At 59.8% G+C, this 12579-nt stretch overlaps 1 protein-coding gene across 3 annotated transcripts in view; it reads right to left on the bottom strand.

The window, feature by feature from the left end:
- CCDC57 (coiled-coil domain containing 57) overlaps positions 1 to 12579 on the bottom strand; it is a 49091-nt gene that overhangs the window by 3272 nt on the left and 33240 nt on the right. For all 3 annotated transcript variants that reach the window (XM_055130081.1, XM_055130082.1, XM_055130083.1), the window contains exon 18: positions 10417 to 10633. In XM_055130081.1, the coding sequence (XP_054986056.1) occupies positions 10417 to 10633 (217 nt within the window). The remainder of the gene's footprint in view (positions 1 to 10416; positions 10634 to 12579) is intronic.

Genomic DNA, 12579 nt, shown 5'->3' on the forward strand with positions numbered 1-12579 from the left:
GCCGAGCCACCGGAGTCAGGCAGCCATGCTGACAGCACCCGTCTGCACAGGCCGGGTGCTGGGTGCTAGGAGTGCACTGCATGTGGGCGCCAGGCAGGGGAGGAGACAGAGCCAGCAGCAGCCAGATCTGGTAGTGCCTTTAAGGACTGCAGGCGCAGCAGGGGAAGGGGAGTCTGACCTTGGGGTGCCTGCAGTGGGGACAGGCCGAGCACAGCCGGCGGATATGGATGACCACCCAATACCAAGGATGACCCTATTTCCCCTTCCCCTCCTCTGATCCTCTCCCCTCCTCCTCCTCCCCTCCTCTGACCCCCCTCGCCTACTCCCCATCCCCTCCCATGCTCCCTCCCCTACCTCCCCCTGCCCCTCCCCTACTCCCTCTCCCCTTCTCTTTCCCTGCTCCCCCTCTCTCCCCATCCCCTGCTCTTTATTTCTTCCTTTCCCTCTCCCTCCTTTCTCTCCACCTCACCCCTACTCAGCTAAGACCCAGTGCCCCCCACATGCCAGTCATCTGCAGCCCTTCCATGAAATTCCCAGAGAAAGCACTTTTGTTTGGGGGCCACACCCGGCGATGCTCAGGGGTTACCCCTGGCTCTGTACTCAGGAATCACTCCCAGTGGTGCTCAGGGGACCCTATGAGATGCCGGATGGAACCCAGGTCGGCAGCATGCAAAGAAAGTGCCCACCCCCACTGTGCTATTGCTGTGGCCCAGAAAGCACATTTTCAAGGAAGAGTTCTTTCCAGTTTGTTCTGCAAAGGCTGTGCGTCAAGCACAGACACTGGCTGTGCTGCCCAGTCTGACTGCATGGGCCACCGCAGGCGGAGAGGGCCCCAGGCCTGGCTCTCGCTAGGACGCCCTCAGGAGAGCGGGGCTGGTACTGGCCCTTATGCAGGGTCTTCCCCGCACAGAGGTGGGGGCAGGGAGTGGCCCAGAACCCCAAATGAGAGAGAAAGTGGAGCAGATGAGGTAGGTGCATGTGAGGAAGCACTGCTGCCCCGCCACTTTCCCTGCCCACCCGGCCAGTATAGGGCTGAGCACAGCGCTTCAAACAGAACCAGGTGTCAAGGGACAACCCTCCCTCCAGGGCAGGACGCAGGCTAATGACCTCCCTGAGGATCCCTAAGTGCCCTGGGGAGGGTAATTACCACCCCAGTGAGTGTGTCTCTGCTCTTGAGATGCTACTGAGGGTGTGACAGTGAGAACCTGTGAGAATGTGAATGGCAGTGTGTGAGAATTGTGCGAGTATAACAGTGTATGTCAGTTGGGGCTGGAGGATAGCCTTGCCGACCCAAGTTCGATTCCCAGCATCCCATATGGTCCCCCGAGCACCACCAGGAGTAATTCCTGAGTGCAGAGCCAGGAGTAACCTGAGTATCACCTGGTGTGACCCAAAAAAGCAAAACAAAAACAAAAACAAACAATGTATGTCAGTGGCTGTGACAAAGTATGTTACAGTGACAATTTCTGAGAATGCGAGTGACAATGCCTGAGAATGTGAGTATGATAATTGTCAGTGAGTGTGTGACAACACTGTAACACTGACAATGTGTGAGAATGTGAGACTGAGAAGATGTAGATGACAATGTGTGAACATGAGAGCATGTGATGGGTGTTTGACAATGTGTGAGAAGGTGAAACTATGTGTGTGAATGTGCAGATGTATGAGAGCAGGTGATGGGGTGTGAGAATGTGTGTATGACAATGTGTCAGTGACAGGGTGTAAGAATGTGTGTAGGTGACTGGAAACAGAGCATGCGAAGCATGTGTGAGAATGTGACTGTGTGAGAATGTTAGTTTGCGTGTGAGAGCATGTGAATGGGTGTGTGACTAGGTGAGACTGAGAGTATGTAAGAGTCTGTGAGAGTGTGGCAGTTTGTGACAATGTGACATGTGAGAATGTGAGGATGTATAACATGTCAGAGTGACAATGTGCAAGTGTGACTGTGAGAGAAAAGATGGACACCAAGTCGTGGTACATTCCATCCGTCCATCGCCCTGGCCCCACTCTCCCAACCTGTGGGGGTCCTTGTTTATGGTCTTCCTGCTGGGGGCGCTGTCTGTGTAGGGACCCCTCCAGGAGAAGCTCCTTCCCAGGGCCACTTCTCAGGGCAGGAGGAGGGAAGACATGCTGAGATGCTGAGCGAGGCCATTAGGCCGAAGGTCTGTGGCGCTGCAGTCCCCCGAAGATTGACTTTCCGTGGCATCTCTGCTTTTGTTCCTGGCTCCGCCACGCCTGGACCATGGGGCTGCTCCAGGTAAAGCTCCTCCTTGCTGGCTTCTGGGCCAGACACGCACAGCTCCACGCTGCACTCGACGCAGACAGACCCGACGCAGACGTCACAGCGAACATGCTGGCTTCCCAGGGCCCTTGCAAAACTGTCCAGCTGTCTGCTCTGGCCTGTCCTCCTGCCTCTTCCTGTGCCCTGTTCCTGTTTCAGTTGGCCTGTTCAGCAGGTGGAGCTGGTCTAGCCCTGGCCCATCTCCATTCCTGCACCACGGGTCCTGTGTTCTGAGCAGGGAAGTCGTGGGTTAGCCCCGCACAGCCCGTCTGCCCGCAGCACGCCTGCTGGTGCTTCTCACGGGACAGGTTCAGGGGTGACGATTTCTTGCCTTTTTCTCTGTGCAGTTCTTTCCGCCATACCAGCAGTGTGTGAATCTCCGGGTGTGGCCCCCAAACAAAACAGCAAAGCAAGATATCCAATATTTGTCTTTTTCCTTCTTTTTTGGAGATGTGCGGAGGGAGTTTGGGCCCCACTTGGTGGGCTTAGTCCTGGTTTTGTGCTCAGGGATCACTCGAGGCGGGGAAGGGGGTGGGGGGACCACACGGGGTGTCAGAGTCAAAACCCAGACTCCTCCCCACTGTCATGTGGCTGGCCCCCAACTCCCCCCTTTATACTCGGCTTCAGACCCTTTCATTGTGGTAGGAAAAGGAAATGTTTGTCTTTTTAAAACTGTATTCTGAGGTTGGGGCTACACCAGAGCTGCTCAGGGATCACTCCTGGTAGTACCTGAGGGGCCCTGTGGGGTGCTGAGGACTGAAGCTGGGTCTGTGCCTTCATCACTGTATGATCTCTCTGTCCAATTCTTTTTTTTTTTATATATATGTGTTGACAGTGATGCAGTGATACGGTGTTATTTATTCGCTCTTTGTGATAGGGGCATATCTGGTGGTATCAGAACTTACTCCTTGCTCTGTGCTAAGGACTCACTCCTGACAGGACTTGAGGGGTCATATGGGGTGCTGGGGACGGCACCAATGCTGGGGTCAGCCCTGTGCATGGCCAACTCGATCTATTCACGGTACTAACTCTCCAGCCCCCCAATTCTTTTTTAACAACTGCTTGGAGGCCAGAGAGAGCACAGGGGTTAAGCACCCGCCTTGCCTGCGGCCTAGCCCCACTCAACCTCTGGCACTACCACAAGGGCTAGGCTTGTTGTTGGAGCTGGTGCAGGGACAAATGCCCCGTGGCGGTCTGCAGGGCACAGCAGCCACGACTGGCAGCGCCGCCTCTGCCCACTTGCCCAGCTGACGAGTGATGTCTGGGTGGGATCTGGCATGCTGCCAGAGGGACCCCAGCGAGAGCCCTGGCCCAGCCCATTTATCTACCCGTGCGGCCCTTCCTTGCACGAGCCCTTGCACCCGGGTCCCCCGCGTGCAGTGAGCCTAGGGCTGTCTGGGAGAACGGGCTCTTTTGAAAGTTCTTTCGACACTTGTCCTAAGTGGCAGCTGCATTTCGTCATAACAATTTCAAGGAAAGAACTAACAAAGATCTATTTGACCATCGGTTTCGCAAAATACTCCTCAATCTTGGGTTCTAGAGTCAAGAAAGGCAGGCGGATGCCACCAGGCCCAGCCCTTCAGGTGCTCCTGCCTCCTTCAGCCATGAGGCTGCAGGCCGCTGGGTTTCACCCTGTCAGCATGCACATTCCTGGTCTTCATAAGGTCTGGGTCAGGGTCCTTCCGGCAGGGCCCGGCCCTCAGGGTCAGGGGTTTAGCACAGGGGTCCTGCCATGTGGGGACCACCAGGACCATCCACGGTGCTGTGAGGTGCCCAGGGCTACGCCTCGAACCCAGTGACAGAGGTGCCACAGTGTCCAGGCCGTGAGTGCTCCTGCTCCTGTCTATGTGGCAGGACTGGCAGGGCCAATGAGAAAAGGAGGCACAAGGAGGAGGAACAGAACCCTGACCCTGCCAACCCCCGCCCTGCAGAGATCCCTGCCCTGCACAGAACCCCCCTCAGACCCCCACCCTCTCAGTCTCCCCCTCAGACCCCCACCCTCAGTATCCCCCTCAGACCCCCACCCTCAGTCTCCCCCTCAGACCCCCACCCTCACAGTCTCCCCCTCAGATCCCCACCCTCAGTATCCCCCTTAGACCCCCATCCTCAGATTCCCCTCAGACCCCCACCCTCACAATCTCCCCCTCAGACCCGCACCCTCACAGTCTCCCCCTCAGACCCCCAACCTCAGTCTCCCCCTCAGACCCCCACCCTCAGTCTCCCCCTCAGACCCCCACCCTCAGTATCCCCCTCAGACCCCCACCCTCACAGTTTCCCCCTCAGACCCCCACCCTCACAGTCTCCCCCTCAGACCCCCACCCTGTCTCCCCCTCAGACCCCCACCCTCACAGTCTCCCCCTCAGACCCCCCCTCACAGACTCCCATCCTCACAGACCCCCACCCTCACAGTCTCCCCCTCAGACCTTCACCTTCAGAGACTCCCCCTCAGACCCCTTCACAGACTCCCCCTCAGACCCCCACCCTCACAGGCCCCCTTCACAGACCCCACCCTGCACAGACCTCTGTGTTCCCTGCCAGCCAGCGCTAGCCCCACCATGTGCCCACACCCCATCTTGCCAGCAGGCCACAGCGGGGAGACTTGGGCACTATTGTTTGTTGCTGGGCTCACAACCAGCAGCCAAGCCCAAGGCCTCACATAGGCAGAGCCCAGCCAGTGGCCACTGTCCTGGGGTCTGACTGGCCACCTGGTGACTGCTGCCCTGCTCTGGTGACTGGTAACAGAGGACCTCAGGCAAGTGTCAGAGCAACTGATGTGGGGCACTGCTGCAGGTGACCCCAGTGCCACGGAGTGCGGGGGGAGGTAGCGAGTGCACTGGGTCCTCTGTGGGCCCCCCCCCCCAGATGCACACGCACACACATATACCACATCCCCAGTGGTGTGCGCACACACACACCACATCCCCACAGACACCTACACACCGTGCACCCACACGTGTACACACACGTGTACACACACTGAGCTGGCTGCATGCGGCTCCCTGTGCAGCATGGGAGGGGCTGCTTGCAGCAGCTGAGTACGGCATGGAGGTTGAAACTGGGAACGGTGAAACAATTTTCAGCGGAATACCCCTCCCGCCAGTCTCGGGAACACTTCAGTTGATGCTCCCCACACACAGCCTGGCCTACAGGGCGGGTGGGAGGCCTCAGCCCAGGAGGAAACGGGATGTGGGGCTCTAGGGACACTCTGGGGGATCGAGGAGGCTGTGTCCAGGGTACGGAAGCCCTCCCTTCCTCATGAGACCTGGGCACTGCCCTCCTCCTGCCCTCCCTGTGTAATCAGGCCTATCCCTGAGGATGGAGGAGTGTGGAGCTGGGGCCCTCTGCCTCAGTTTCCTCACTCTGGTGGCTGGGGCGCTGGACTCAGCCTCAAAACCCTCTCAGGTCCCGTGGACTATAAGGGGGCACTCTGCCTCCCTGCTGCCCAGGCTAGGGCCTCTCCGGTCTCCCTACTCCAGGCCTGATTCCAACCGCCTGCTCCTTCACAGTGCGAGTTTTCAGATCCTTCCAATGGCCTGAGACCCTCTGGCACCACCTGTGGGGGCAGGGAACTCATCTGTCACTCAGAAGCTGCAGATATAGGTAGAAGGAAGTACTGAGGCACCATCAGATTGGCACAAGCAGAGGTTCATGCCACTCAGCGGCGCCGCCCACAGCGGCAGCACCTGGCCAGCCCAGTGGCCGAGCTAGCTTCCCCACTGCAGGCTCCTGGCAGTGGACACTGCCTAGAAGCTGGGCGCTGAGCCCCATCAGATGCCACATATGGGGACGGGTGACAGAGGGGTACCAAGGAAATCGTGCAGCCTCTGAGGCCAAGGGACTCGGCCGTAGTGCAGGACAGTGGCACAAATGGGCAGGAAGCGGGAGGGGGTGACCTTTTACTTAGAGCCCTGGGAACGCCTTAGCCACAGGGAGGTGCTGACCCAGCCTGGTGCCTTTGCCCCAGCAGGCACGACCTACTCTGTGCCACGGGTGCACTTGGCAGCCCAGAGGCTGCAGATTAACACCCTAGATGGGTCGGGGGCCTGGTGCTTGCCAGCCAAGGCAGGGCAGCCTCCAGAGACTGGGCCCTCGAGTGGGCACTGAGGGCCACGTGGTCAGACACCTGAAGTCCACATGCCCCAGCCAAGCTGCCGGCCTCACGGGGACCCGAGTGGGAGACCAGATGAGTAATCTGTGTATGATGGGCCCTTGCCACATTGCTTAAGAATCTTGAACCAGATTATCTTTGAGGTTAAAAAAGGACCTTACAAATCTGTGACTTTCTGGATGACAAGTCACTTGTAAAACTCAGCACTAAGCATATCCCGCCGTCCCCCTGGAATGACACTTACTGGGAGCTCCCAGCTGCAGTAAGTCTATCGTGATGCCTCATGTGACACCAAGCAAGCATGGCCCAGGGGGTTGAGGCCGGCACATCGTCCACCCGGACTGCTCCACTCGCGCTGTCCGCAGGTCCCTTGGCTAGACACAAGTCCCAGACACAAGGCCAGACCGGGAACAGGGGGGAAAGCGCTTCGGGGAGGAGGGACGGGTGCCACTGAGCACTGACCCCATCTGCGCTTCATGCCACTGCGTGACCTCCTCGAGGGCTAGGCAGCCCCATACCCCTGCCAGCACAGGTGCCTGGCATGAGAACGTGGCAAGCTCTCTCCCAGCACAGCAGCGGGCAGCTTCCAGGTGGAGGGGTGCGTCCGGGCTCCCAATTTCCCTCCTGGCCGCTGAGTGTCCTCAGAGAGGCGCAGCCCACGCCCTCAGGAGGCCTGCAGAGCCAGAATCCAGGGAGTCCTGACACCCCACTCCACCCCACTCACTGCATGTGCACGAGAGCGACACGTGTTCGGGCATGTGAGGCTCAGCAGGCCGGAGTCAGGGCTTGCTCCCCTCTCTCAAGTGCACACGGCTCCACTTTCCCTTTGTCATTGTCAGGTTTGTAGCTGAAGTTGTTGGGGCGATGTGGGTGATGCACCAGGCTATGATGCTCCCAAGTTGGCAGTGATGCTCTTACCACTTGACAGTGATGCTCCCACAGTTGGAGGTGCGCTCACAGTTGGTGGAGATGCTCCCAGTTGGTGGAAGTGCTCCCACAGTTGGCGATGCCCTCACAATTGATGGAGGTGCTCCCACAGTTGGTGGAGATGCTCCCAGTTGGTGGAAGTGCTCCCACAGTTGACGATGTCCTCACAGTTGATGCAGATGCTCCCACAGTTGGCAGTGGTGCTCCCACAGTTGGGAAGGTGCTCCTACAGTTGTCTGAGGTGCTCACACAGTTGGAGATGCTCCCACAGTTGGCCTAGATGCTCCCACATATGGTGGAGGTGCGCCCACACTGGCGTTGGTGCTCCCACAGTTGTTTGAGGTGCTCCCACAGTTGGAGATGCTCCCACAGTTGGTGGAGGCGCTTCCACAATGGACAGTGGTGATTCTACTCAGGCCTGGACATCCCCACTACTCAGAGCTGCAGAGATGAGGGTCCTCAAAGGCCATGCTACTTGCCAGGCAGTTATTCATGGGAAGTCTACGGACCTTCACCTGAGGGTGAGGGGCTCCACAGCTTGGCACACGTTTCTCTCTAACCCCTTTTGCAGGGGTAGTTCCATGACCTCTTCCTTATGTTGCTGTCTAGCACATTTAAGTTCTCACCGCTCTTCCTGAAATCTGCCTGGATATGTGTGTGAGGTTGTGAGTGGAACACGGGTGCAGCTGGGCAAGGTGCCGGCAGCTTCGCTCTCTGCGAGGACCTGGCTGTGAAATGTGCCTCAGAGAACACCATCCAGCCCAGCATGCAGCCCTGCCGAAATGGGGGCAGCCCCATGGCTCTGAGCACGGGACACTGAGTCCAGGGCAGCGGGCTCTGGCTGGTAGGCACTGCTCTGGGCCGGCCCTGACCCTTCCCAGACTGCCGGGCTCTAGCTGGCGGGCGCTGCTCTGGGCCGGCCCTGACCCTTCCCAGACTGCCGGGCTCTAGCTGGCGGGTGCTGCTCTGGGCCGGCCGTGACCCTGCCTAGACTGTTGAGGTTTTAGTGAGGAGATGGTGGTGAGGCAGTTGCAGAGCAACCCTCCACTGCAGTCGGAGCTTCGCATGGTCAGGGGTCAGGACACTGAGGGGCTCAGAGTCTCCCCACCAAGACCCCCTTCAAGAAAAGACTGTCACGGTGACCATGTGAGTCTCCTGGGGCAGTAGGAGTGCTCAGACCCACCCGTTGGAAAGGCCCTGTGAGGGGCTGGCACCAAAGGACAGCAAACAGGGCATTTACCTCACACGCAGCTGATTCAGGGTTGATCCCCGGCATCCCATATGGTCCCGAGAGCACCACCAGGTGTGATCCCTGAGTGCAGAGCTAGGAGTAAGCCCTGAACACTACCCACTGGGTGTGGCCCCAAACCAAATTAAATCAAAGGCACGGGTCCCATGGGGCCGGAGTGATAGTACAACGGGGAGGGCATTTGCCTTGCACGCGTCCGACCTGGGTTCGATTCCCAGCATCCCATAAGTTCCCCAAGCACTGCCAGGAGTAGTTCCTGAGTGTAGAGTCAGGAGTAACCTGAGCATCGCTGGGTGTGACCCAAAATGCAAAACTAAATAAATAAAAGGCATGTGAACCCTGAGGGGCTGTGAAGGGAGTGGGGTCCTCAAGAGCAGGTGCCAGAACAATCCAAGAAGGGGTGTGGGGTGTGGGTAAGTGTGATGAGTGATGGGAGCATGGGAGAAGCACGAGCTCACTTCTAGGGGGACAATATCTTCAGCCACGACCCCTCAAATAGCTCCAGCTGTCTGGGTGCGTGGGGGTGGAGACGCTGGGGCCCGCTGGAGAGAACCCCCACATACCTCATGAGAGCCGAGAAATGGAAGGCGCCGCCAGATCAGCGCAAGAGCAGGGACACGGGCTGGTTGGGTCAGTGCGGGGTGGCTGCAGAGCCCAGACGCCCAGGCTCTGGCACTCAGGGATACTTCTGTCCCCTTCCTGGACGTGAGCCTCTCTCAGCAGCTGCCTCCCTGGGCAGAGTGGGGTGGAGGCGAGTCGTGGGCTCGGGTGCCACTGGCGTGGGGCTGTCCGCTCATTTACACGAAGCACATTTCCAGGGGCCATGGAGCCATTTTTTAAGTTTGTTCAGGAAGGCCACATCAGTCTGGACCCTGTGTGGGCCGTCCAGAGGCAAAGGAGGACGCTCCTGTCATGGCTCAGGGCACATGGCCAGAGTGTGGAGGTGCCGGCCACTCTCGTGGGCAGAAGGCACTCCAGCAGAGACACAGGCAGGAGAAGCCTGACCCGAGGACACACACAGCCATGCTCGCCCAGAACAGCGGGAATGCCCCTGGGAGCCTCTGCAACCACCCCGGCCACGAAGGGCCCAGGAGCACACGAAGGAGGGACTGACGCTCTGAGCCCAGAAACCCAGGGCTAGGGATGCTCCAAGGGAAGAGCCGCAGCGACAAAGCACCACCCAGGACTTCCTGCGCCCACAACAGCAGCCCGACAGCCACAGCGAGGGGCCCACTCTCAGCAGCCAGACCGGGGCCCATCTTCCACGTTGCAGACCCCAGACTGAGTGTCTTCTGCTCTTCGGGGGCTTTCAGACATGGTGGTTTGGGGATCAGAACAGCACAGCCACGTAGCAGCCAGGAGCCTGCCCTGGGAGGACCTGACAGCACTTCTCAACAGCCAGCGTGCGCGCGCACACACACACACACACACATGATGGAGCCCATCAGCCCTGGCTGTCCATGAACCTGGATTCTGAGAGAGAAAATCCTGGGCTCGTATGCACCGTAGTCTGGTGGGGACACCAAGTGCCATGACCTCGCCGGCCTTTCACCCGGCATGGCCTGCATGGCAGAACTGCAGGTACCATCTCTACCTCCCAGAGCCCAGCGCCGTGGCCTATTCCCACCATCAGGGCCTATTCCCAGAGGACAGGGGGCCACAGGCTGTTCCCACAGGGCACGACGGATCAAGGCCCCACCATGGGCCTGGCCTCAGGCTGGGACAGGCCTCAGAGAGGTCCCACGCCCTATGCAGGCCCAGGACAGAGAAGGGGTACGCTTGCACCCCATGCAGGTGCCAGGGTGGATGGGAGGTGCAGGTGGAGCCAGGGGGTGTGGGTGCCCCGCCTACCTGGAGCAGAGTCGTGTGGGGAGGCGAAGTCCGAGGGGCTGGAGCCCAGGTCCAGGATGTTCCACACGTCCTGGAGGGGGCTGCTGGCCAGAGAGCATGGTTTCTGGGCCGGGTGGCCATTCTCAGGGGGACTCGGGGCGCAGCCTGGCTTTGGAGACTGGCTCTCTTTCTCGGGGGTACATCGGTGTGTGTTGGCAGTGGGGATGCCGCAGTCCTCCTGCCGGGCCGGGGGAGATGGGCCATTGTGAGGACCCCACACGGCTGTCACGGCCGGGAGGAGAAGAGCTGGTGCTGGGGACACCGCCAGTCCCTTCGGGCAGTGCCATGGCAGGGACAGCACCAGGCTGGAGGCTCCCTTGGGGCAAAGCACAGTGACACACACTAGGCGCAGCAAGATGCCGTGCTGGCTGGAGGGACAGCACTGCCTTGTATGAGGTTCGACCCCGGCATCCCAGAGGGTCCCCCGAGCCCCACCAGGAGTGATCTGTGAATACCGCAGGCCCCTGGAGCTGCAGCACCGCCCCCCCCCCCCCACGTGCCGGCCTGCGCCTGGGCCACCGTATGTGTGTATGTGTGTGTGTGTGTGTGTGTGTGTGTTTGTGTGTGTGTGCGTGCATGACGGGCTGTGTCCAGGGTGGCTGGCACAGGCCAGGCTGCTGCGGCATCTTTCTTGGCCTTCTCCCAGCCCCATGTGGACATCCAAAGAAAGGGAAATTAGCTTCCGTCTGAGGGAAATGTCCCCCCTCCACCTCCGAAAAGCCCTCGACTCAGGGCTCCCAGGATGCATGCGCTGCAGGCAGTCCCCAAAGTGCACCCCACCTCTGGGAGAGGGGCCTCCTGACTCACATCAGCCCCTGAGCAGGCCGGTGTGGGGCCCTCGGGAATGACAGAGGTGGTCCCTGGGGCTCAGCTCTTCAGGGCAAAATGACCAGACCTGGCCCACAGCCCCTGCACAGGGTCTCCCCCGACCAGAGCCACGAGGAAAGGCTGGAGTCATAAGACAGTGGGGAGGGTGCTTGCCTTGCATGCGGCTAGCCTGGGTTCAATCCCCAGCACCCCATATGGTCTCCTGAGTTCACCAGGAATAATTCCTGAGCCAGGAGTCAGCCTTGAGCACCACCGGGTGTGCTCCCTACAACTAAGAAACAGACCCAAACCCCCCAAAACCAGAATCATGCAGAGCCACACAATGTGGCTCAGGACCCGGCCGAGTCCAGGCCCCCGGAGGAGCATCCCAGGGAGGCTCTGGGCCCCTCCCTCGGGAGCAGTGTCAAGCGAGTGCCGAGGACAGCAGAGTCCTCCTGAGTCAACTGTCGCAGGAGAAGTGCCACGGGACCAAGCGCACACAGTAAGGAGCGAGTGCGGGAGGCGGGAGGCTGCAGGGTGCTCTCGGCCTCCAGGAAGGCCGAATGCCAAGGCTGGAGGGAGGGCCGCCAAGGCAGGCCTCACTTGTGGAAGACTTGGGCCAGCAGGGCCAGGGAAGAGCTACGCGGCCCAGAGCCCTGCTTCCCATGAGGACACTGGCGGGGCGAGCAGGGGGATGGCTCCTGGGCAGCATGCAGCACTGTCCCTCAGGGCCACACACGCAACCACCAGCCTGGTTGGACAAGAATTGCCAGGAGGAGCCCCGAAGCTCCCCACATGTAGCGTGGGGCCTGGGTCACATCAGATGACTGGAAAGTCTCCCACATGGAGGCCGGGGGTGGGTCCCGGGCACTGCAGTCTCTCCTGAGGGGCCAGGAGTGGCCCAAGTAGGAAAGAGGGAGGCCCTCTCGTGGGGGCCGGGGAGCAGCTGTGCTTGAGGGAGCACAGACGGGGCCTGAGCACAGAGGCCCATGGTCCATCGCGGGCCGGCAGAGCTCAGAGGGCTGGAGCGCTCTGAGACCATACACGAGACCCCAGGCTGGACCCCGTGCACACAGCGGGCACCCTCACACCCCTGAACTACACAGCATTGACTTGGGGTCTGGTCAGTCAAGTATGACTGGGGGGTTGCAGAGTACTTCAATCTCCTAATAGTAGTACTCAGGTGGGTGAAGTTATGTAGCAAAATGTACCCACGATGAAAGCAGGGCGGGGACACGCGGGATGATGCTGGTGAGACTAGGTGTGGGGCTGGAAGTGGCCTGCAGGCACACGTGTGACGAAGACGCAGCCAGAGTG

This window comes from Sorex araneus, chromosome 3 (assembly GCF_027595985.1).
Source record: "Sorex araneus isolate mSorAra2 chromosome 3, mSorAra2.pri, whole genome shotgun sequence".
Taxonomy (NCBI): Eukaryota; Metazoa; Chordata; class Mammalia; order Eulipotyphla; family Soricidae; genus Sorex; species Sorex araneus.